Below are 26,979 nucleotides of genomic sequence, written 5' to 3'. Positions count from 1 at the left end.
ATGGGAGGGTGGTTTCTTCTCTCTCTCTCATGTTGGTTTTGGTTTACCATTTTCTCTTCTCCTTTGTCCTTTTCTTTTTCTTCTTATCTTTCCTCTTCTTTTTCTTCTCTTTCCCCTCCTCTTTTCATTTTGATTGGTTATGTGCTAGAGACCAAGATAGACGACCTATTTGGGATCCATCCGTAGTGATAAGAAGGGGCAAATGATAAATTAACCTACACACAATCTCAAATTTTTTTACAGTATTAGGCATAAAATTAGGCTATTTTAGTGCAAAATACAAAATTTTCATGATTTTATCAGATTCTTTCTAGCAACAAAAAATTGTGAAAACTTATGGATTCTGTGGCACACTTTCACAAAGTAAGGTTTCCTAAGATTTATGAATTGAAATGCTGATCATTTCCTCTAGTGGCCGCATCAAACCACTAGTATACCAGAAGCATGTCTAGTGATGAATTAGATTGGCTTCTGACTCTTCGCCCAAGCTTCCTCCATCCTTTTGATATCATTTGTAGTATCCATCTTTTGCTGCATCCATCTTTTGACAAGATCATGGTCAGGAAGTAGCAGCATGCATGGCTGGGACAGTGAATCAGCAGGCAACCTTGATCTCTCCAAGAAATGCCTCTGAACCGGATCTGCAAAGCATAACAGGGACTCCTCACAGACAAGTTTGGTAGATGGAAGGGGGCTTGGCCGGAAATCCTGTAGCTTTGAGTACTCCATCACGAGATGGAACATATAACTGTAAACGGTCTCCATACTCAGCTCTTGCATGAAATCTTGAGCGCCTTTTCCTATTGCTTCAGCCTGCCACACGAGTTTATCTATACATTACATGATCAGTTGAATTGTCTGCCCTTAGCTTGGGCTTGAGTTTTTCTTTTGGATAATCAAACCAGGATTAGGCAGGCCTTTACCAGTCATGGTTTCTATTTTTTTTTTTACTTTTATTACAACATGATAAATTACTAATTACCAAGTAGATCTAAACGTCTTTCTGAAAAAAATTGTACAGTGAATAATTTTTTTGTAACCAATACCCATGCTGGTTTATACCTGGTATGTTGTGAGAAAACCAAAACCACCACTGAGCAACACAACTCCTGTTCCCATAATTTAGATTAATAAATAAGACAAAGTAGCTAGACATAACCAAATCATGAAATGATCCAAGCTTGCAATGCCATTTCCATAAATCAGAGTTAATACAGGTCCTTTTGGAATCGTTGTTTAGATATGAAAATTTGTTCATTTAGCTCTCTTAAGGCCATTGTCACATGCCAATATATAGTCAACTCATTGTTTGACATCAATATTTATTATTGCCTATATATCGCCTATACATCACAAGTAATTTAACATTCATTAAAAACAAGAAAAAAATTGCCCACAAGGGCTCCATTCATCTGGCAACCATATTCATCTGACATGGGACAACCACGGTTCCAAACCCATGAGGGGCATCCCTTGCTGCAGTGTCGTATCTGGGTGTATTCCCCAGTGGATAGGGTGACCTCAAGGGTTTTGCCAACCGGAGGCCTGCCAATTGTGGTCAGTGATGAGGGTTTTTCCCTTGGCCTAACCAGAAAAAGGTATTAAATTTAGAATTAGAACATGAAGATGTGTTTGTTTCAGCAAAGAACAAATTTACTACATTAGTTAGTTACGTTTAATATTTATAAACAAAACAAAACCTAGTTCCCCACTAAAATCTAGACCTATACCTATTTGGAACCAAAACCAACTTGAAAAATACATTAAATTATAAGCTAAAGTCTAACTCAAATCTCTAAACCGAAACCAAGATCCAAATGAAACCCACTATATCCCAGGTTGAGACCCACGAGATCAAATACAGATCCACCGTATCCTATCGGTCATGTCATTAAAGTGGCAGGAAGGAAATATGCCCAACACCATCTTCCTTCCCCAGAATGAGATCCAGTAGCCACCAGTAGCATATTGACCAGCTTCACAAACAAGTAATCTTTTCTACCATTCTGAATCAAAATCCTCAGAAGCCCATTGTGTTTCACAAACTTACATAAAATATCAGTAAAATTTGAAAATAGGTACATATTAGTGAAAAAATGTGGAGGTTTTGCTTTAAATATTTTGATAACTTCATCATCCCTAAATTTTTTTATTGGCTAGGTTTCTGAATGTATCACTATATATCAAATTTTCCCCTATATATGGTTGACATCATAGTCACAAATCTCGCCAATATATTGAATTTATTGCGAAAAAAACATGAGATAATCACAAAAAACGAGATATAAAAAAAACATAATATATTTAAAATATTGCTAAAACTGAATCAAATTTTTGAAAAATGTAAGAATTACACGTCATCTTTTGATAGCGTGATTTCCCTGTTTTTTTCGTAGAGCAGTCATTCAATGCTGTCTCAGCATTGAATGATGCATGGCACCTTGGGAAAGGCTTATTGCAACAGGAAGGAGGCACACTCCTTTATAACAGATAAAAGGGCCCTCCCTCCTCAACTCCCTTCCATATGGGACTATTCAAATAGTCCATTAAACATTACATGTTGCATATTGTTTCCTGTAACGAGCTGGTCTTTCATAAACGTCACCCTATTTTATACAATATTTTCTAAAACCACTTTATATTTCATAAACACTCCTTGACTTTATTGTCCAGATCAGCCTATGTTATATAATATTTTCCTAAATGTCCCTTTTTCCAAACTCTCTCTCTCTCTCTCTATATATATATATATATATATATATATACACACACACACACACACAACTTACCAAGATTTTCCTGATTTTTTCCCAAGAAAAACTCATTTTTTGAAAACCTCCCAAGATATTCTTTTGCCGAGAATATCCCAAGAACGAAATTTGTCATTATGGTTGACATTGTTACTGCGCTCAGGACAATAACCCAGACATACCATGGATCATAAGAGGATCTTTCCATAAATGTACTAAATGTTTGTAATTATTTTGAATATGATATGCTGGTTTCAAAGTAACATTCTGTATGGATAGAACTCTTCAAAAGGTAAGTTTTATATATCCTTCTTAGGAATATGGCAGATTCACTAAATAAAAAAAGAATAGCCAAAAGACGAGATCCTCTCCAAAATCACAAAATGTTTACTATTGTTTTAAAAGATTAAAACACAACTTGTCTACAACTTCATTATCAAACACTTACAACTCTTAACATATATCAGCAACCCTCAAATTTTCCCTCTCATTGAAAATAGGCTCCACAAGATCCATGTTTCCATCAAAGACAAATATCTATCGGTGGAACTCCTTGTAGAGGTTCATAGACTTCCCATGACTTAAGATGCAAGTAAGCTGGAAGAGGAGCAACATCCCTAGTTCATTGTGTAATATAGTGTGCTTTTCTATAATATTAAATTCCGAGACTTCATAAAATTTGGATAAGTGTTTTGTAAAGTCGATAGAAATCCTCAATTTTAAGTGGAGTTAGCTAAGTCTAAGCTTGGCCTAGGACCCATTGACAAGACCTAAACGATCCAATTAAGATTTGGTAAAACTTTTTATTTTTAACTTTTAAAATCAAGCAAAATTCAGGTTAAATTCAAGCGAAATTCAAAGGCAAAATTCAGATAATATATCATTAGATGCGTCTTAAAATTCTGAAAAACATTGATATTTTGTTTTTCTGAATTCGGGCTACGGTTGGCCCAAAAATCACATTTTTTTCAAAAATGATCTGCCTCAATGTGACCGGTTCTGGATTGAATCGAATCAGATCCGATCCATTTTATTCAAATTAATGTGAATTTGGGCTCAATCCAAGACCCATATTAATTAAGATTTGGTCCAGTTCGAGATCTATATAGATATTGGATATAGATTTGGATCTTGGATTCAAATCTAGATCCAAAATCTAAGTCCGACGAATTTAAATTTTAAATTCAATATAACGGTTTAATTGAGTGAATTTGAAAGTTATAAAGACTCCCAAAGGGTGGAGATACCCTCTGAAACTTTTTGAAAATATATTATTTAATAAATAATAAGTAAATAAATAATTTAATATTAAAAATTAATTAATTCCGAAAATTTATTTTTGGTATGGCAGAGTTCTACATTTGCGAACCTCTACCTAATATGTAGGGATTCTAGAAGAGCCCAAATGAGGTTAAAGTAAAATAGTAAAACAAAATAAAATACCAAATGGATAAAAAATAGTTAAAAAGGAAAGAGGAGGTTAAAGATAGAGTTCTACATTAGAAGAACTTTATCTCATAGCCAAATGGGTAAGAAACTCAAGAAGGGACGTCACCCCCTCTCTAGAAGACTTTCATATATAAAAGGGTCTAACTCGCCCATTTCTCTAGATTTCGCTCTAGAGAGAAAGAGAGGGAGGGAGAGAGAGAAGGAAGAAGGGAAAAGAAAGAAAGAGAGAGAAAAAAAAGAGAAGAGAGGAAAAGGAAAGGAAAGAAGGAAGAAGACTTTCATCCGTTCCGATCGCCCAATGTTTATTTTCGGTCTTTTTCCATATCCGATCGATGGTACGGGTTCTTCTCTTGATTCGAATGGGGAGAAATAGTTTAAATCAGATTTATGTGGGCATTCTAGGCGGAAAAATAATAAATCTGATTTTCTTTACATGTTTGATAACATGCCTTGATGTATGAGGGTATGAACCTTGATTTTGGATGTATACATGGCTTGTTTTCTGTTTATTCATGTTCAAACTGTTGATTTGATAACAATAGCATGCTTAATATGTATATGTATATATAAGGATCGACCCCTGTATATTGCAGCCATGGTTTGGGATCATATGTGACCCAAACCAGGCCTGCCACAGGTTCAACATATATATATATATGCGTGGGACTGACTGTCCATTAGGTTGACCCATCAAACTCCAGTTTTGGATCAAATCCAAAATCAGACCTGTTGCAAGGCCCAGCATGCTGTTTTTTTTATATATAACTGCTCATATGAATATGCTTGTAAAACTGATTTATTTTACATTTTTAATTACACTGAAAATTGGTTGACTGTACCACAAAGTGGTGCTGATTTTCGGTCATAGTGGGCAGAATATGAAGTTAGTTTCCAGCATTGGTTATGTCTTCAGACCCTCATCAAAAAGTGTTTATATATGTACAGAAATCTATCACTGTTAACAAAATGATTTCTGAAATTAACTTTGTTGCAAACTGACATTAAAAGTGTTTATATATGTGCAGAAATCTATGACTGCTAACAAAATGATTTCTGAAATTAACTATTTTGCAAACTGTCATTAAAAGTGTTTATATATGTGCAGAAATATATGATTGTTTCTGAAATTAACTATGCTTGCAAACTGTCATCAAACAATGTTTATACATGTACAAAAATATATGATATTATGAAAATAACTATGTTTGCAAACTGCCTATGTATATCGGCACTCAAAACCGAGTTTGTGAAATCATATTGAATTTACCATTTCACTTACCTGTGTAAGGTTTGTCCAGAATTCTTACCCAGGCAGTTGGTTGTTGACAATAGAAACATGACAAAAAAAAAATCTAGTTATGCTCTATTAGTGTTGATTTCATTAAAACTTCTGTTTTATGGCATGAATACATTACATCGACCCCGGTGAGAGTCGTGAGAGGTTGTTTACGTTCGGTTTCATTTATGTTATATGGTTGTCATTATGTGGTTTGATGTTGCCACATGGGTTGACATGGAACCAACTTTGAGATCATGAATTCCAAATTATGTTAGCATTATGTTAAAATATTTTAGTATGCTGCCATAATTATGCTGAAATTTAATGTCTTCAATGCTGCCAACTGACTTGTTAAGTGTGTGGTTTTTGACCCTATGTGGGCTGATGTAGGGCAGGATAGTACTGCACATTTGGTGCAACACTACCTACTGTCCACAGTACGAATGACTGCATGTTCTTGCATGAGAAACATGTTGCCAACAACATACTAATGCCCAGGGACAGCATGCTGCCCTATGCATGTGCTGCAGCCTAGTGATGACCTGGTGGTTATGTTACACTTCTCGAACAATGTAGTTATTTATAAACTTATATGAATGACAGGGCATTGATTGGATATATTATGCATTGTATTATCAAGTTTACAAATGCTTATGTCATATGCATGAAAAATTATGAAATTTATTGTATGCATGGACATGATCATGTGCATGTTTGAGAGTTTATGCATAAAATGGATAATGAAAATGCATGTTGCAAGCATTTGATTATATGCATGTGAACTGTTTTTATATGTACATTCTTGTTGTGTGTAAATGAATGTGCATTGTGGACATGTTTTGAACAACTATGCGTGCATGTTCACTAAGGATTTTGCATAACATGCATTGGTGGTCTGATGTGAACCACTTTGGGCCATGTGGACCTGGAGAACGTGTTGCTCAAAGAATTGTGTTTATGCATTGCAAAATTCACTCTTGAAATTTATTGGTTTTCTAAATTAATTGCACTGTTAACAATTATAGCGGACCAGGTCCCGTGTTGTGTTTTGCATGTTGATTTGCAAAACGATTCTTTTATAAAGAATTTGACTCTTGTTAAAAAGATAAAAGAGGTAAGCAGTTGTGAACACCCCAAATTTTCAAAAAATTTCCTTTTTGCCCCTGGGCCCATTCTCTAAATAAATTGGGTTAATTTCTGATAAAATTCCATTTATTTCTCGGATTCACTGGAATTCAGGCTCAATTTCCATATCTGACCCAATCCTGGATCCAGATCTGATATCCGGATCTAATTCTGAGTCTGAATCTCTTATTTTTCAAAAAATCAATTTCTTCATATTTTCTCAGAGGTTTTTCTCAGTTCAAGATCGAATCTCAATTCGAGATCCGAATTCTAAAGTTTTACCAAAAAAATTCTCGGACCCAGAGTCATTTTTGAAATCTTAGTCCTGAAATTAACCCGATGTTTTCTCAAAAACCTCATTTTAGAAAATTTTGAAATATTTCAAAAAAAAAATATTTTACCTTTTAAAAACCTCGTTTGGACCCTGTCTTGTAAAAAAACCTTCTTGTCCTCCCCGTATCTTAGATTGCCCTTCAAAAACTTAAAAGAAAAGCTTTCAGAAAAGGGGCTCCACCCTTGTTTTGAAAATTCTGCTTAAAGAAAGACCACCTTTCTAAAAATTTCCACAAATTGATGGATTCCCTTTTAAAAAGCCTCTAACGGCAGGCTGTTATAAAAAACCCATCGCGGGGTCTTCGTTCCTCACCGCCTTTTCACCCCGCCATTACCCTTCTTCACGATCGCCTTAACCCCACCATAGTTTGTTCTTCTCGATTCTTCCTTCCTTCTTCCTCTCAGTCTCTCTTCTCTTCTCTCGCCCCTTCGTTTTTCCTTTCTCTTTATTTCTTCTTCCAATTTTTCCCCATCGACTGAAGGAAATCCGACTAAAGGTAAGCAAATCATCTTCCTCTTCTTTCTTCTTATTTTCTGTAAACATTACATTTCCTTTATTCGTAGCATTTCTCTGTTCCGATTGCATTCTTCCTCGTTCCTTTTTTTTTTATTTTCATTGTAAGGCATAAAAGGGTGGAACCGACCTGCATACAGCAAGATCGACCCACCCTCTGCAACATCAACGGAACGTTCATGTTCCTACAACCCTTTTCTGATTTCGTTATTTTCTTCAACATTTTGCAATTCCTTATTGTTCCGTTTTAATTTAATCCCATCATCGTTCTGTATATTCCAACCCATGTCCAGTTTCATTTTTTTCTTTAATCCTTTTTTTTTCTCCTTTTCTTCTTTACTTTTCAGTTTGCATTTTTTTTTTATATATATTTGATTTCTTGTTTTTGTTTGATTGCCTTCGATTTATCTCCAATCTGCATTATTATTGATTTTGGTATTAAGAAGTTTGTGTTCTGAAAACAAAAGAGAGGTTGGGTTTGGTCTTCTCTCCATTGGTATTGTGCTGTATATGTCTGCAAGAAGGGTAATTAAGGTTTTCAGTCTTGACCTCAGTACCTTTGGTGTTCGAGCTCCATCGTTATGATCCTTTGTTTATGTGATGGTATAAGGACGGCAGGGACTTTGTGTACAGTGAGAAAAGGGAGCAATGAGAACTTCAGACTTGAAGATAGTAGAATGTTTAAGCCTGATCTGGTGGTGACCATATCACTGTGTTATAGGACATGAGCGTGATGGCATTGGTACATACGAGTTTGGTGATTCTGTCTTTTGAAAATACGCATTTCTTCTCCCGCTTTTTCTCTTAACATTTGAGTGTGATTACTCTTAATAAAACTGTCATCAGAAGATGATGTGGAGGTGAGTTGTTTTCAAGCTTATCCCACCAATCATTCCAGGTCATGTCTAGGGTTTTGTGGCATGGCACTTGTTGTAGTTGGTGAGCTCAAATCAGATCGCATAAGCATCCTGTTTTTATCCCTGTAAGCTAGCAATGTGCATCTTTCTGTAAAATCAATATATGCGTCTTCTTTATCCCGATAAAGCACACAGACATTTACAGGGAATTTATTTTCTGATGAGTTTTGGGAGTTGTTAAAGATTCTTCAGCATGAGATGATGTCGTTTTCCCTCCTAGCATGCTTTGTAGAATTTTGTACAGTATTTCTTTCGTGTTTTACTTAATCCGAACTATTATAATAGTCGTGGACAGAAAGTGGTTTCTAAAATTTTGTATCACATTGCCTGTTGGTAGTACAGGATATGATTCTTTCTTTGAGGCTTGTAGGTATGAAATTTGTGGATTGGATTGACATTTGGATTCAATTCCCCCTGTGGCTGTTGTAATATCTTATGGGCAGGCTTTGGCAACTACTGGTAAAGGCTTCCGGTCAAGCCTAAGTGGTTCTTCACTTGATCCTGGTGTAATCCGAGAAAACACCAATTCTTAAGGTCTCAGAATAACATCACATATGACAGAAAGTAGCTTCAATGGCTCACATGGTTATGACCAGCATTAAAAGTGTGGCAATGAAATCCATTTCTGCTAAAAACATCCAACGTATGTATCAATATACTACACTACACCTCTTTTATATTCTGCTACATTCATTTCCTCACCACCTGAATAACACAGCATTCCAACTGCAATTCATCTTCGCGGCTACCTAATCCACCTTCAATGACTCATAGCACCCATCCTTCACTGTCACAAAATTCACTCATTTTTTTTTCACCCACTGTGGCTATCCCAATAACCTCCACTCATCAAAAGCCATTACAGCAGCCACCTCCACCTGCTAACAGTACTGTTCATGTACTTACCACCCTGCTGTAACACCCTTGTACTCGCTTCCAGCACCCACTGTTCTTCCACATCCACACCACAATATTACAACATCACTTGCTGTAGTTTACACAGCAGGTCATCACTTTCATTGTAGCCCCTACTCATTTTTCTTTTTTTCTGCATCCACCCTGTATATTCTGCCTCTGCAATTGGCTGTAGCCCCAGTCAATATGTTCTTTGCCAACTCACCACAGCACTTTATCAAGTTGTAACTTTATCAGATGCATCCCTAGCTGGTATATCATATAGCACCTTCATCACTTCTATGGTCACCCTTCACTACTGCAAACCTGTCAAAAACTCTACCCATTCTCCCACCACACAATTTGTGCTACAGTCCCATTGACCTGTCATCCATCCACAGTTCAGCAAAATCGTCATTCCCTCACTGCTGCACTTCCCATCATCACTCCTATCTACCTGCTACATCATTGCAATATCACCCTTCCATTACCTATTCGCAATATCCCCTCCTAGTAATGTCTCACTGCCAGTCAATTCCAGCATATCCCCCTTTACTGCTGCAATTACAGCAGCAGTTACACTGATCCCCAGCCACACCTTGCATCTTCATATGTCACAGTATTGCGACACTCTTGCTGCAGTCACACTTGCACAGCCGTACCTACATCATGTCTACACCCTCTGCATATAGTATATATCTATATCTAGCTCCAGCCCATCTACACCATGTTCCCCATAGCTGTATATACATAGTCTTCAGCATCTCCTATTCTTTCCCTGTAGCATATCCATTCCCATTCACTATACACTCCACTTAATACACAGCAACACACATTTTCACTAGTTTACACACCACCATGTCATCATTTACTTCGCTGTAGATATCTGCTTCAACCCTTCTTTCACATCTCACATGACACCAACTTCCACCCCCTGTACAACATCATTTGCCGCAACTCCATCTCACTTCCTGCCTCCAGCTCCTCCCTTTGTAGCATCTACCTGTCAGCTGTCACAATCTGTCATAATCATAATCTCAGCATCCAAACACCACTTATTGCTGAAGTGTTCCATTTCATACCATCACCATGCACGCAATTCCACTATCCCCTGTTGTGTCACCTTCACATCCTTGTTGTAACTTCCAGCATATCCATAGCATCTTCATAACCTCATACCTATCATACACCGGCCACACAGCAGCACCTAGCTGCGTTTCACCTGCACACCTCCAGCATATATCCCTATCCATTCATACCCTACCTGTAGGTTCCAACATTTTGTCATATTAGGTACTGTTGCAAATCAGTCCCCTGCACCTATCACCTTGTTGCTCCCACTGCTTAAGGATGTTTTGACAGCTTCTTAGTCAATAACAATCAGGTGCAACCAGATACAATCATATTGTCGTTATGTCAGCCTTGCAACTGGTCCAATTAATAGCCTTCTTTCTTGTTGCTGAGTATCCCAATATGATCATAGTAGTTATGTTTTATGCATCTGCCACTTAGGGTTACATAGTTACCAATCTTTGCACTAGTTTGAATATAATCCAGACTTGATACCTAGTTACCATTCATGTTTTTGTAATATGGTGTATAACATGCTTCTTCATGCCAAGTATTATTTACATTCCATCCTTCCATACATTAGATCACAAATATCTTCTCACTTAGCATTAGCACAAGGTATAGGCACTAATATTCCATCATTTGCCTCCTAAAAATTCAATATGAAGCTTTTTGCTATATTCATCTCTTGTGCTAACCTGAATTTTGCAAGAATTAGGTAGGAAATATCATTTTTCCTTCTTAATTTAGGAACTTGAATTCCGAATTCAATTCAAAAACTTATAATAGCTAGATATTAATGAGAACTTTACATTTCCAGTCTTAGAATAGAATGTATGAGCATGTGAATATCATAAATTGATTGTTTCATATCATTTTGCCTTCAAAAATCTATCATGGTAAAACACGAATGGCACGTGCACCGTTCTAATGGGAGGTAATTAATCTTAAGTAAATGACCCACATTGATGGCCATAGTCAAAATGTGGACAATGCTTAGGATTTTTATCTCTTATGTAACAACATTGGATCCACATTGGATCTCTTTTCAAAAATCATCATAGTTTTCTAAATATTTTTCTTCCTTTATCAAAGTTTTAACTTAAAATTAACTCAAAATATATATCAATGGCCATAGTCAGAATATATTGAGAGTTAATTTCATTTTCAAACACTATAAAGGCACTAAAATGTGTTTTATTATTCATCTGAATTTAGATATGATTATTATATAATACATTTTATGACTATAGTCAGAAATGTATTATATCTTCAATCTTATTTCAATTCATTTAAAAAATAAAATATGCTTTTCAAAATCCAAATTCAAATTCTTTTAATTCATTCATCATTTAGGATAGAATTACATCATACTCTCAAAATTCTTTTTTTAAATCCAAGCAATTTTGAGATAATTCATCAAACACCTTCTTTATTCCTCAAATCAATTCTTATTTATAAATTCAAATTCGTCTTTCTATTCTCAATTCTATCTCATTTTAAAATTCAGACTTCGATTTCAAAGTCCAATTTGACTTTGAAATTCCGAATTTATCTCTAAAATTCAATTTCCAATTCAAATCAAATTTCAGAGTTCAATTCAACTTTGAAATTTCCAGATTCACCTCCTGATTTCAAAATTTAAGTTTGAAAATCAGGTTTCATTCTCTATCCTTCTTTTCTAATTTCAAAAATCGATCTAGGCTCTCTCAGATCCAATTTCAGGTTTCCAAATCCAATTTCACCTTCAAATTTCAAAGTCTAAATTCAATTCCAAAGTTCCAGATTCGATCTCCATTTCAAATTCCATTTCTCATCTTCAAAATTCTATTCCAATTTTCTATCTTCAATACTGAATCTTCCTTCTTCCAAAACAAACCTAAAGTCATTTCAAGTCTTTTTGATCTCAGATATGATTCCAACTTCAGAATTTCGAAGTTGTCTTTTTCAAAACTCAAGATCTATTCTAAATCTTAAGTTAGAAAATCTAACTTCTCTAAGTCCATCTTCAACTTTCAAAAACCATTTCTTCACAAATATTCTCAAATTCATTTCAAAATCACTTAGAAAATCCCAAAAATCTTAAAATTATTCTTCTTAAAAGCATACATCTCTGCATTTTCATTTCACAAGCATGACTCTTTGTGCACCCTAGACTTGGAATAATTTCTTAGACAATATTAAGGCAAAGCAAAAAGGCATAAATTCGATCCTTGGTTCGATTACCCCTGGTAAAGGCGCCAGGAACGGTCGAACCTTACCGACGAATGAATCCCGTCTCTCCCTTTTTTCCGCAAATATTTTAAAACGGAGGCGAGTAAATTTTCAAATATTTTCAAGATTAAGGTCAAGTGAGACCTTCGCAAAAGAGTTCCTCTGTCCTTTTCTTTCTTTTCTCTTCTCTCTTCCTTTTCTATCTTTTATTTTCCCCTTCAAAAAGGGAAATAGAGGTTAGAAAGAGAAAGAGAAAGGAAAAGAGAGAAAAACCAAGAAGAAAAATTTTGCGATGATCACAGAAGTTGGCGACTGTGATGGGACTCGTCTTCGTCCAGTCGAATTTGTGCCTTTTGCTTTGCATTGATATTATCTAAGTCTTTATTCTTCAAATGTCAGCTTCATTTCCATGTAAACCTTAGGAGCCTAGACTTTGTCCTGGCTAACATAATGCATATAGGATCTAAGTATGGTTTGGTAGGACCATATTGAGGAGATTATTCCATGCTCACTTAGACTTAGGTCTGAAATACAACTCTCCTCAGTTCTAGGGATTGAATGTAAACAATGTATGCAAGTGTATGCTTCTCTTCAATTAAATTATATCTCTTTTAGAACTTGCATTAGAGTCATCTGATTTATTGCATGTTGAACATGTTTTTGAAAACATCCCTACCTATATTGTCCCGGTCTTCACGTTGTTGGGTTGTCTCACTGAACCATAGTTCGGGAGAGAGCCTCACAACTGGACCACTTATTTGGGTTAACGCCCTCCTACCACGTACTTAAGGGCCATAGTCTGAAGTATATCGGTAGGTGCTCAAGGATGTTGGGAAGACATTACCTTAGAACCGGAGAAATAATTCTTATGCCACGTACTTCGAGCTTCGGCTTAAGCATATCGACGTATCTTGATCGGAATCAGATGATGTAAATCTTAAGGTTAGGATTAAGGTCTTACCAATCATTTCAAATATTGCATTCAGAGACAACTTTAGAGTGTTGTTTGTGCATCATTGTTTGTACAACTGTGATTCTATGATATTTATTTATTATATTTTTCAAAGACTCTGGGTATATTATTCAAAATTTTCTCTTTGTTTTCAAAACCCAAGTGTATTTTTCTTTTCTTCGGATTTCTTCAATTCTTTTGATCCTGCCTGTAATTCTTCAAATTTTAAATATTTGCCATCTATTTTGAAAACTCTTCTTTCTTCATATCTTCCAGTGTATCTTCTGATTCTATTTCAAAAAAATCTTGTTTTCCTTTTCATAAATGAAATCTCTTTTCGTCAAGAGATATCCTTTTCGAAATAGCATTTTCCTTCTAATTGTTTATTCCCTCTCACGGAGAAACAATGCAATTGTCGCAATTTCTATGACAACTCAATTCCTGGTAATGGGATATCATTTTGTCAACCTGATTCTTTCTTTTGTCAAAATTTCTTTCAAAATTCTTTTTTTTAAATATCTCATTTTTAAGTTCTGTTGTTCTCAAATACCATTCTTCAAATATTATTCTTCTTTCCCAGTTATACTGGGGCATTTTTTTTTATGAAAATTCATTTTTTCCGAAAACTTGTTTGCAGGCAGGATCAAATAAAATCTTTCTTTTCTCAATTTTATCAATGTTATCATTCTTTATTAATTTTATCAATTTTTATCGAGTTTTCATCAAATTCTTTCAATTTTTGTCAATCTTTATTCTATTCTTTTACCCTTTCAGGTTAAGGGATAAACCTGATGCCTCTTTCCCATGAGGTATTCCTTTCCCATTTTTTATTTCCCACTCAGGTTAAGGGATAAACCTGAATTTTCCCACTCAGGTTAAGGGATAAACCTGAATCTTCCTGCTCAGGTTAAGAGATAAACCTGAACCTCGTCCCGCGAGGTCCTTCCTTCAGGATAAGGGATAATCCTAAAGTCTTTCATCGTCCTTCAAGTGTTATCAATTTTTCGGCAAGTTTTACCAATTTTCATCGGATCTTTGTCAATTCTTTATAAAAAAATTTATTCTTCATTAATTTTTATCAATTTTATTTCTTTATCAATTTTTATCAATTCTTTCAATTCTTTATTAACTTTTTAACAATTTTGCCAATTTTGTCAATTTTATTCTGTTCTCACTCAGGTTAAGGGATAAACCTGAATTTCCCATTCAGGATAAGGGATAATCCTGAGACCCCTCATAGGAGCAATAATGCTACCTATGAGAATTCTTTTGTAAAACAATTTTTCATCAATTTCCTTCGATTTTATAAATTTCCGTCAATTTTTATTTCTTTTAAAAAATTTCTCAAAATTATATTCTTTTCTCATTCAGGATAAAGGATAATCCTGAGACCACTCATAAGAGCAACAATGTTACCCGTGAGAATTCTTTTACAAGACAATTTTCATCAATTTCCTTAATTTTTCTGTTCATTTTTATCAAATCTTTCAACAATTTCTACCTCCTTTCATCAGTTCTTCTCAAATTTTATTATTTCCCCATTTAGGATAAGGGTTAATCCTGAAAATTGGGCCACATACAGCTCACGATGACGGGTCCATTCAACCCACGAGTTGAACCCTCCCTTCTTAGATTGTGCTCTTTATATTGAACCCCTATAGAATCGATAGTTCGTAGGTTGAACCCCTGTTAAACAAATATGGCTCTTCCTTCTCAACCAAGTCGATCTTTAGGTTGAACTCCTACTGATCCGCGATCTTTAGGTTGAATTCCTACTGATCTGCAGTCCTTAGATTGAATTCCTTAAGGATCATTCCTTCAATCGATCTTTAGGTTGAACTCCTACTGATTCACGATCTTTAGGTTGAATTCCTACGGATCCGCAGTCCATAGGTTGAACCCCTTTAGGACCATTCCTTCAATCGATCTTTAGGTTGAACTCCTATTGATCCGCGATCTTTAGGTTAAATTTCTACGGATCTGCAGTCCTTAGGTTGAACCCCTTTAGGACCATTCCTTTAATCGATATTTAGGTTGAACTCCTACTGATCCGCAGTCCTTAGGTTGAACCCCTTAAGGACCATTCTGAATCGATCTTTAGGTTGAACTCCTACTGATCCGCGATCTTTAGGTTGAATTCCTACGGATCCGCAGTCCTTAGGTTGAACCCCTTTAGGACCATTCCTTCAATCGATCTTTAGGTTGAACTAATACGGATCCACAATCTTTAGGTTGAATTCCTACGGATCTACAGTCCTTAGGTTGAACCCCTTTAGGACCATTCCAAGTCGATCTTTACGTTGAACTCCTACTGATCCGCGATCTTTAAGTTGAATTCCTACGGATCTGCAGTCGTTAGGTTGAACCCCTTTAGGATCATTCCAAGTCGATCTTTAGGTTGAACTCCTACTGATCCACGATCTTTAGGTTGAACTCCTACTGATCCGCAGTCCTTAGGTTGAACCCCTTTAGGACCATTCCTTCAATCGATCTTTAGGTTGAACTCCTACTGATCCGCAATCTTTAGGTTGAACCCCTACGGATCCGCAATCCTTAGGTTGAACCCCTTTCGGACCATTCAAAGTCGATCTTTAGGTTGAACTCCTACGGATCTGCAGTCCTTAGGTTGAACCCCTTTAGGACCATTCCTTCAGTCGATCATTAGGTTGAACTCCTATTGATCCGCAGTCCTTAGGTTGAACCCCTTTCAAATCATTCAAAATCGATCTTTAGGTTGAACTCTTACTGATCCGCGATCTTTAGGTTGAATTCCTATGGATCCACAGTCGTTAGGTTGAACCCCTTTAGGATCATTCCTTTAATCGATCTTTAGGTTGAACTCCTACGGATCCGCGATCTTTAGGTTGAATTCCTACGGATCCGCGATCTTTAGGTTGAATTCCTACGGATCCACAGTCCTTAGGTTGAACCCCTTTAGAACCATTCCTTCAATCGATATTTAGGTTGAACTCCTACTGATCCGCGATCTTTAGGTTGAATTCCTACGGATCCACAGTCCTTAGGTTGAACCCCTTTAAGACCATTCCAAGTCGATCTTTAGGTTGAACTCCTACTGATCCGCAGTCCTTAGATTAAACCCTTTAGGACCATTCCTTCATTCGATCTTTAGGTTGAACCCTTTAGGACCATTCCTTCATTCGAACTTTAGGTTGAACTCCTACTGATCCGCGACCTTTAGGTTGAATTCCTATGGATCCGCAGTCTTTAGGTTGAACCCCTTTAGGACCATTCCAAGTCGATCTTTAGGTTGAACTCCTATTGATTCGTAGTCCTTAGGTTGAACCCCTTTAGGACCATTCCTTCAGTCGATCTTTAGGTTGAACTCCTACTGATTCGCAGTCCTTAGGTTGAACCCCTTTAGGACCATTCTAAGTCGATCTTTAGGTTGAACTCCTACCGATCCGAGATCTTTAGGTTGAACTTCTACGAATCCGTAGTCCTTAGGTTGAACCCCTTTCAGACCATTCAAAGTTGATCTTTAGGTTAAACTTCTACCGATCCGCGATCTTTAGGTTGAACTCCTACTGATCTGCAACCCTTAGGTTGAACCCCTTTCGGACCATTCAAAGTCGATCTTTAGGTTGAACTCCTACTGATCCGCGATCTTTAGGTTGAACCCCTACGGATCCGCAGTCCTTAGGTTGAACCCCTTTCGGACCATTCAAAGTCGATCTTTAGGTTGAACTCCTACGGATCTGCAGTCCTTAGGTTGAACCCCTTTAGGACCATTCCTTCAGTCGATCTTTAGGTTGAACTCCTACTGATCCGTAGTCCTTAGGTTGAACCCCTTTCGGATCATTCAAAATCGATCTTTAGGTTGAACTCCTTCTGATCCGCGATCTTTAGGTTGAATTCCTACGGATCCACAGTCCTTAGGTTGAACCCCCCTTTATGACCATTCCTTCAATCGATATTTAGGTTGAACTCTTACTGATCTGCGATCTTTAGGTTGAATTCCTACGGATCCGCAGTCCTTAGATTGACCTCTTTAGGCCATTCCAAATTGATCTTTAGGTTGAACTTCTACCGATCCACGATCTTTAGGTTGAACTCTTACTGATTCGCAGTCCTCATGTTAAACTCCTTTCGGACCATTCAAAGTCGATCTTTAGGTTGAACTCCTACTGATCCGCAGTCCTTAGGTTGAATTTCTTTTAGACAAATTTTCCTTCAAAAAGTCGATCTTTAGGTTGAATTCCTATTGATCAAGGCCCCTAAGTTGAACTTCTTTTGGACCAATTTTCCTTCAAAAAAATCGATCTTTAGGTTGAATTCCTACTGATCAAGGCCCTTAAGTTGAACTCTTTTTGGACCATTTTTTCTTCAAAAAGTCGATCTTTAGGTTGAACTCCTTCTGAACCCATCTTATTTTCAAAAATCCAATCTGTAGGTCGAATTCCTATTGATCTAATTCTTTTGTGGTTCTCAGGTTGGATTCCTATTGAACCAACTTCATTTTTCAAAAATTCAATCTGTAGGTTGAATTCCTACTGACCTATATTCTTTTGCGGTTCTTAGGTTGAATTCCCATTGAACCAAATTCATTTATCAAAAATTTCATCTGTAGGTTGAATTCCTACTGATCTATATTCTTTTGCGGTTCTTAGGTTGAATACTTATTGAACCAAATTCGTTCTTCAAAAAAAATCAATATGTAGGTTGAATTCCTACTGATCTATATTCTTTTGCGGTTCTCAGGTCGAATTCCTATTGAACCAAATTTATTTGTCAAAAATTCAATTTGTATGTTGAATTCCTACTGATCTATATTCTTTTGCGGTTCTCAGATCGAATTCCTATTGAACCAACTTCATTTTTCAAAAATTTAATCTGTAGGTTGAATTCCTACTGACCTATATTCTTTTGCGGTTCTCAGGTTGAATTCCTATTTAACCAAATTCATTTTTCAAAAATTTTGTCTGTAGGTTGAATTCCTACTGATCTATATTTTTTTGCGGTTCTTAAGTTGAATTCCTATCGAACCAAATCCATTCTTCAAAAATTTCATCTATAGGTTGAATTCCTACTTATCTATATTCTTTTGTTGTTCTTAGGTTTAATTCTCATTTAACCAAATTCATTTTTCAAAAATTCAATCCGTAGGTTGAATTCCTACTGATCCATATTTTTTTGTTGTTCTTAGGTTGAATTTCTATTTAACCAAATTTATTCTTCAAAAATTCAATCTGTAGGTTGAATTCCTACTGATCTATATTCTTTTGTGGTTCTTAGGTTGAATTCCTATTAAACCAAATTCAAAATTCAATATGTAGGTTGAATTCCTACTTATCTATGTTCTTTTGCGGTTCTTAGGTCGAATTCCTATTGAACCAAATTCATTTTTCAAAAATTCAATCTGTAGGCTGAATTCCTACTGATCTATATTCTTTTGTGGTTCTCAGGTCGAATTTCTATCGAACCAAATTCATTTTTCAAAAAGTCAATATGTAAGTTGAATTCTGACTGATCAATATTCTTTTACGGTTCTTAGGTTGAATTCCTATTGAACCAACCACATTTAAAAAAATAATAGGATGAATCCCTACGGATCCAATATTCTTTGCGGCTCTTAGGTTGAGTCCCTATTGAGTCAATGTTGTCCTTAATAAAACCAATATTTCCATGTTATTTCTTCCAAATTTCAGCTAAAGGTCCTGTCAAAATCTATATTGAGTAATTATTTCAGAAAGGATTCTCGAAAACTTTGTCAATCTGCTAAAAATGTATTGATTCCAATATTTTACTGCACAAAAGAATCACCTCAGACTACCTCTAGTATTCTTTTCAAAAGGGTGAAGCTTTTTGCGAAAATGGATAAAATTCAAATCTTTTCTCTGTTGATCAACGAAAAGGATGTAAGAAATATCCTTGGTATGATTAGCGAAAGAAATATTCAATGATGTTGAAAAGCTAGAAGCGAATCGATATTGATCATAGATATGGCGCATGTTTAAAGATGACCTTCTGGCAATCAGGCAGTGGAAATATCCTGAACGATAAAAAAAATTCACTCAATCCATATCGTTCATTTAAGCTGCAATCAAATACCTGCAAAAAGGATCTCTCAATTGTCGTCAAGATGAAGGCGAATATGCGAGCTAGACCCCCGGGGCCAAAGAAGATTTAGATCAACTCCGAGATGAAGAAGTTTGTGACGGATCCTTCCAGTGAAAGTTCAGATCACCGTCAAGATGAAGGCGATTGCGATGAACCTCCCGACAAACCCTAAAAGATATTTGATTGCTGCTATCATCAAGAGATTTTTGACCAATGAGCCAATATCACCAGTATAATACCCTAAAAGATTTTTTTTTTAATGCGAAAACTCTCCCAGAGATCCGGGGTCCTCATAGTTCCACTTTTCATTGGATAGCCCAACACCACAAATGAACTCACAATCATCATCCATAAGTACCAACGCAATTCCTTTATTTATGAACCAGAGTAATTGCTGCTACAATGTTGTACACAATTGAGAAAATAAAAGAACTGAAAGTAACAATAAAGCCAAAACCAAAGAAAGAGCCACTCTACCACTGCTGAAACTGTCAAACCCAAGTGTGACCCACGTCCATCCCTAGTGACCAGTCCAACCTCACAGCTCACTATTTCTTGTAAAAAACCAACCAAGTAGAGGGGTCAGAACCGAAATTCTGAGCACAACTACTTCTAAAAAAACTAGGTGAGACAAAGAACATGGATAAAATTTCATATAATGATTTGAGTGAGTGCAAATATAACAATTTGCAGTGTCTAACAATTCATACATGCGACAGATGTCATATACTCACCAGTCAAGAAGAATAAGGCAGTACCATATATCAAGAACTAAATAACCAAACATTGCAGAATGCTTTCAGGAAGTAAATTACACACCACCACCATATCATGTCATGATATAGAGAACAATTCAATTATGCATAATCTAATGCATAACAGAAAGATGCATGACTTCTTTTCAATGCACGAGTCATTTTATTGTCTTACCTTTAAGTCTCATTTTTCCTTTGCATATGCATACCCTATTAAATGCACACAACTTTAAGTTCTTCTTTTTAATTACCGTTGCCCGCGGATACACCAAACGGGTACAATCCCCGAGGTTAAGTAGGTTCCCAAGGTAGCTTAGCATACAATTTGTAGTTTATTACTGGGTTTCAACTTAGCCCTCGACCGAATCACCTTCGGAACATTAGACCTCTACATCTAATGTCGGGGACACAAGGAACACCCCACGCCTACAAGTGTCACTTCCTTGGTACCAAACAAACTCACAGCTGTGACCAACACACCACTCTCGGGTAAAGTGGCGGACTCTCCCTAAAACCGTGGTCAGGAGAAGGAACTTCAATATCGGGTTCAAGAGACAAAATAAAGCACACAGAGTTTTTGTATCCTCACAGTCTCCCCAAGACCGGATCTCTAAGATCTCCATTCTCCAGATGGAAGACCCCAGAGCATATGTTACACTGTTCTTTATTATATTTTTATTTAAATTCAATTCTTTAAGTTTGCAACACCATATGCAAAAGTAAAGTGAAAAAGGCTCGCATCCACCGCTGCGAGAACTCTTACGGGGCTTGTGAACACCCCAAAATTTTCAAAATGTTGTAAATATCCCCTTTTTTTGCCCCTGGCACCATTTTCTGAGTAATCGAGTCAGTTTTAAATCTAAATACTAGTTTGTTTCTCAGGTTTTATTGAAATTAAATCTATTTTATATATCTGACTTAATCTCGGATCCGGATCCGGATCCAATATCAAAATCCAGATCTGAGCTTAGTTATCCAAGTTTTTAAACCAAATTCTTAAAATTACCAAAATAACTTTTGAAAAGCTCAGACAAGTCCATCCGGTATCCGTTTGGATCCATCGTGTTATATTTCTCGATTCGAGTTTCAAAACCCGAATATTTTTTCAAAACTCGGGTCCAAACCCATTTTCTTCCAAAAATTGCTCAGAAAACCTTTCCTTTGTAAATATTTTAAAAAAAATTTGCAAAATTATTTTTCCTTAGTTTTTAGAATTTCATTCCAAAAAGAAAAAAACAAAACACAAAAATATTGAAATTCAAGAAAAGAACAAAAAAAATCAAAAATAAATAAAGGAAATTGCAAATAAATGGTTTTTAAAAACCTGTGAAAAATCTTATTTCAAAAGAAGTGAGATTCAGGTTTTGCCCTTAACCTGGATGGGACAGAAAATACCTCATCTAGATTGAAGCTCAGGTTTAACCCTTAACCTGATCGGGAAATGAAATACCTCATCAAAATGAGGCTCAGGTTTAACCCTTAACCTGATCGGGAAATGAAATACCTCATCAAAATAAGGCTCAGGTTTAACCCTTAACCTGATCGGAAAATGAAATACCTAATTAAAGGAGGCTCAGGTTTGTACCCTTATCCTGATTGGGCGATGAAATACCTCATCAAAGGAGGCTCAAGTTTGTACCCTTATCCTGATCGGGCAATGAAATACCTCATCAAAGGAGGCTCAGGTTTGTACCCTTATCCTGATTGGGCAATGAAATACCTCATCAAAGGAGGCTTAGGTTTGTACCCTTATCCTGATCGGAAAATGAAATACCCTCATCTTCAAGAGTCGAGTTAGGGTTTTGAAACCCTAACTCTCGCCTTCTCCTCTTCGCTTCCCCTCCAGAAGAACGCCAGAACCTTCCCCTCCATGGCCGACCCCCCCAAGTAAGATCTCACCATGCTCTGATCCTCTCCATCGTTGATTTCCAACGGCCCCTTTCTCAACCCTCAATCTGCAACTGAATCCCCCTTTCTCCTCTTTAAGAGAAGCACGAAGGGGAAGGATTCGGGGACCGCCTCTCACCCCCGCACCTTCCTTCATCTTCAGCACCCGTTTCCACCCTTTCCCCCTTGCTCTTTCCTTCAGGACCGCCTCTTCACCCCCGCACCCCTCTTCTTGGATGGCTTCCTCTCTTCCTCTCTGAGGAATCGCCCCTCTTCTCCCATTACCCCCTTTCCTCCCGCTGACCTTTCTGATTCTTTTCCCATTTTCCCTTCCGCTTCATCCAATTTCTCATTCGGGTCGATTGAAAGAAGACGACTGCCTCTCAGCGAGATCGCAGGAAGTTCTATCTCTCTCTCATACCGAACAGGTAAGTAACTCTTCCATTGCTGATTCTTTTCAGAGATACCCTTTATTTTATTCCTCTTCTTAACCATTTCTTCTGATTTCTCCCCATCGACCAAGGGAAGTCGACCCTATAGCAGAAATACCGCGGAGGTACGTTCTCCTTCTTCCCCTTTTAATCTGCTGAAGAAATATTTCTCTAGTTACAGTATTGCTTCGTTTTAAGTTTCATTATTCTTCGTTGTCATTATTTATTTATTTTTTTGAGGCACGAATGGTAGGGTCGACCTGCATATAGCAGGATCGACCGACCAATGGTTGCTACATCAATGGAGTAATCCGACGCCAACATTTGCTTTGTTCCTTTCTTCTAAAAATTCTTTATGTTAAAGCAATATTAACTGATTCAACATTTTTTTTCTCTCATTTGGACTTTCTGTTAATATTATCGATTTTCATTTTTTTACCTTATTTTGACTTCTTAGTGTCCTATTTATTCTGACAATCCGTTTATGCTTAAATTCCTGTTTTGATAAGGCTCGGTGATCGTTCTCTTTCTTTTGCTACTGATTCATCATTGTATCTTCATTATCTGCAGTCATTGCTATTTCAAGTTAACATATAGTCAAATTTCTGGAAGAATTTCCTTTGATTCATCATCATTTTTGTTTCACGACATCTTCATTCTTTTTTACTTTATTCTTTTTCTCTTTGGTTCGGTTGCCTGTGATTCTCTTTATTTTTAATATTTCCTGTTTTGCGTCATTTTCTGCATCTTCAGGTGTTCATGCCATGGCATTTGTCCATTTTATGTTTTGCCTCCAGTAGATTTTCTATAGATGCTTCGTTGTGACATTCATCTCATCCTGTGTTATGCAAACTGTGGATGATTCGTTGTGTATAACTCCCTGCGTACAGTCTTATGATTTTCTGTATAGGATTTCCTATGCTTCACCTGCCCCAAACTCATTTCTAAATGATGATTCGGCAAAGCCAATTTAACATTTAAGTTATTTCATTGATGACTAGTTGTGGCGTTATCACCTCGGCCTTCTGGGATGATAAATTCCGCAAGTAGGGATGAGGTTGAGTCAACCATTGGTGGTCAGGCATGTGCTGATTGATCAGTGACTACTGATCCTCAAATATCTCTTGTGTTTGAGAGGGAGATAGTCCGATTTTCGGAGGCATGGCTGCTGGTGAATCTTATCGATCCATCTGCAACAAATTCTCGATAAAGGTCGAGATTAGTGGGATAAGGACAATGAATATTCTTGTCATCAGTAAGGAAGGCGATTGAGAATCCCATCGTTTGGTGAATGATGATATGTCTGAGTTTTCTCTCGTTTCAATCATTGAAGTTACGGGTGTTAATACAGTTATTCCTTTCCGCTTCATATAATGGAATTAAAGTTTTTTTTTAGGATGTTTCAGATCAATGTCTCTCTTACTTTATGGCTATTCAATCCTTTTCGTAGGGTATCATATCTTCCTGTTAAAACTTTTCTTTAATGCATCTGTGCTTTGTTGTTTCAAACTATTTATACTATCTCAAGGATATCTTTTGGGTTTTTGCTTGCACCTACGAAGCTGGAGAAGGCGTGATGAACCAATCATCTGTCCAGCTTGCCTTTGATCCCTTAAAATTAGCTTCTAAGGATGATATACGGTTGGTTCAACTGGAAATTCTGGGCGACGCCTCCTATTGAGAGATCAAGGAAAATGTTTAATATCTTGAAGTTGGAGGGTTGACGCTGGTGTTTGATCCATTATCAGACCTTCCTCGAGAATAACACTATTTTTGGGCATCATCACCAGGGTGCATGTCCCCAACCTATGAAGGCCCTTGAAGAGAATACTAATGTCCCTCAGGATTGTTCAAAGCAAGCAAGCATCAGCAGAACAATCTGAGGAAGTGGGTCATTACAAGTTTTTAGGCCCAGGGATAAGCTGTTGAAGGTGATCTGCTCGCAGGGATCTGAGAGTTGGGGAAATAGGTCTATTAATGGAAGTTGCCAAAAGCCTCAACAAAATGTTTCAGGATCACTCTCCTCTGGAACAGAGAAATAGACAGGTATTGTTTCTCGTGTCAATGCTAAATCTGAAGCCTGCAGAATATAAAATGAGCCAATGGTGCTACAGAGGTAACAGTCACAAACTCATCGTCTGTGGCTTTGTTTCTATGTGGTATTGCAAACAATATATTGTAATGAATTGCCAACCGAGAAAGGCAAGAACTCCAAGAGCAAGCACGGAAGCACACACATACACAAGAGGCCACTAGAGGGCACACAATAAACCACAAAAAGTGGTCAAGCACACAAAGAAGAAAAAAATATATTTCATTCACTAAATGCTTCACAAGAAGCTTAAGAAATACATGGGGCCATGACCCTTATTTATACACAGCAAGGGACCCAAGGAGGGGCTCCCATAGGGACGTTGGAGCCCCTCCAACGGTCATATTTATGACCGTTGGAGGGGGGTCCAACGTCTCTATGTGGGACCCCCTTTAACATAAAAAAGAAATAAATAAAAAACAGAAAAAAGAAAAAGAATAAAGGAAAAAGAAAAAGAAGCATATCTAGGATATGCGTGTACATGTGAAATGACATAAATACCCCTATCGGGTATTACAATATAAATATATATATTTATATATATAGATAGACATATAGACATATATATGACTATATATATGTGTATATGTCATAATCTATATATATAAATATATATATATATATACAACATATTTTAACACCCCCCCTCAAACACACGGGGAAATCACCGAGAGTTTGCTAAGGAGAAAGAAGAAGCGAGGCGATGGCAAGGCTTTGGTGAAGAAATCCGACAGCTGATATTCAATAGGAACATATGGGAGTTGAATGGTGCCCCGTAAGAACTCATCACGGACATAATGACAGTCCATCTCAATGTGCTTTGTTCGTTCATGAAAGGTGTGGTTGCTAGCAATATAGATAGAGCTCTTGTTGTCGCAACACAACTTTGAAGGAGTTGAGAAGGAGACACCCATATCTTTAAGCAAGCGTCTTAACCATACAATCTCGGTTGTGGTAGTGGCCATCGCACGATATTCTGCTTCGGTAGACGAGAGAGAGACTTTATGCTGCTTTTTACACCTCCATGAGATAAGTGAATCACCAAGAAACACACAATAACCTGTGGTAGAAATACGATCATCGGGGTTACCCCCCCAATCGGAGTCAGTATACGCAAGTAAAGTAAGAGGTGAAGAAGAGGATAAGAATACTCCTTTAGTTATGGAATTTTTCAAATATCTGATAATCCTCATTACTGCTGCCATATGAATAGTAGATGGAGCAGTCTGAAATTGGCTTGCACTATGAACTGCATGAGAAATGTCGGGCCTGGTGATAGATAAATATTTTAGAGATCCAATCAGTTGACGGTAAGGCGTGGGATCTGCTAAAGGAGTGCCATCACTGGCTCTCATCTTGGCATTGATTACTTCTGGAGTCTCCACCCTTTTGTCATCTGTCAGCCCAGACCTAGCAATAATGTCAGAGGCAAGCTTCATCTGAGATAGGACATACCCCTGTTAAAACATATGTAATAATACCATAATACCCGATAGGGGTATTATGGTCATTTCACAAAGTACCCCATAGGGGTACTTATTTTATTTCTCGTATTTCACTATTTTTTATTTTTCTTTTTAATTTTATTTTTGTATTTTTTGGATACCGAAAAGGGGCCCCACAATGGAGTCGTTGGGGCCCCCAACGGTCACATATGTGACCGTTGGGGGCTCCCAACGACTCTATTGGGAGCTCCTTTGGTCTCCTCTTCTTATAAATAGGGGGAACCCCCCATGTATGTTGTATTGCTCTTGAGAGCTCCTCTTCAATAATAGTGATATTATTTTTCATGTGTGTAGCCTTTTTATAAGGCCCTTTGTATATCCCTTAGTGGATTTTCTCTCTTGTGCTTGTTGCACTTGTCCGTGTGGGACATAGTGAATGCTTTAGCATTCTTGGTTTCTTCCGCTTATTTCATTACATGGTATCAGAGCCATAAGATCTTCTAAAGGTAAAATCTTGTCTCTCTCTACTTCCTTTCTTTCTCACATCTTCATTGTGTAGCAATGGAAGTCAAGATCGATCTATCATTCAAACTCAATGGAAAAAATTACATGATGTGGGCATCCGCAATGGAGAATAATCTCAAAGGCAAGAAGCTTTGGGGTTATGTAATGGGAACCGTTCCGGAACCCCAACTTAAGCTCACAAAGATGGAAGGAGATCAAGAGAAAGCACTTGAAGGCGATGCTCGTCTCAAGGCCATTGAAGATTATAATCATCAAATGGAAGATTGGG

The 26,979-nt window shown here is 37.0% G+C and overlaps 1 protein-coding gene across 2 annotated transcripts in view; it reads right to left on the bottom strand.

Moving 5' to 3' along the window:
• Nucleotides 1–222: 222 nt before the first annotated feature.
• The window catches only part of LOC149833576 (O-glucosyltransferase rumi-like protein (DUF821)), a 110,750-nt gene continuing 83,993 nt past the window's right edge, over nt 223–26,979 (bottom strand). The window contains exon 6 of one of the 2 annotated variants that reach the window (XM_090010874.1): nt 223–813. In XM_090010874.1, the coding sequence (XP_089867000.1) occupies nt 460–813 (354 nt within the window). In that variant the 3' untranslated portion in view covers nt 223–459. Of the gene's footprint in view, nt 814–1,389; nt 1,585–26,979 lie in introns of those variants that run through there. The other variant, XM_090010875.1, reaches the window with a different exon arrangement.

This window comes from Nuphar pumila, chromosome 6 (genome assembly GCF_984573655.1).
Source record: "Nuphar pumila chromosome 6, dmNupPumi1.hap1.1, whole genome shotgun sequence".
Classification (NCBI taxonomy): Eukaryota; Viridiplantae; Streptophyta; class Magnoliopsida; order Nymphaeales; family Nymphaeaceae; genus Nuphar; species Nuphar pumila.
The sequence above is the reverse complement of the archived record's forward strand: the minus strand, read 5'-3'. Positions and strand labels throughout refer to the sequence as shown.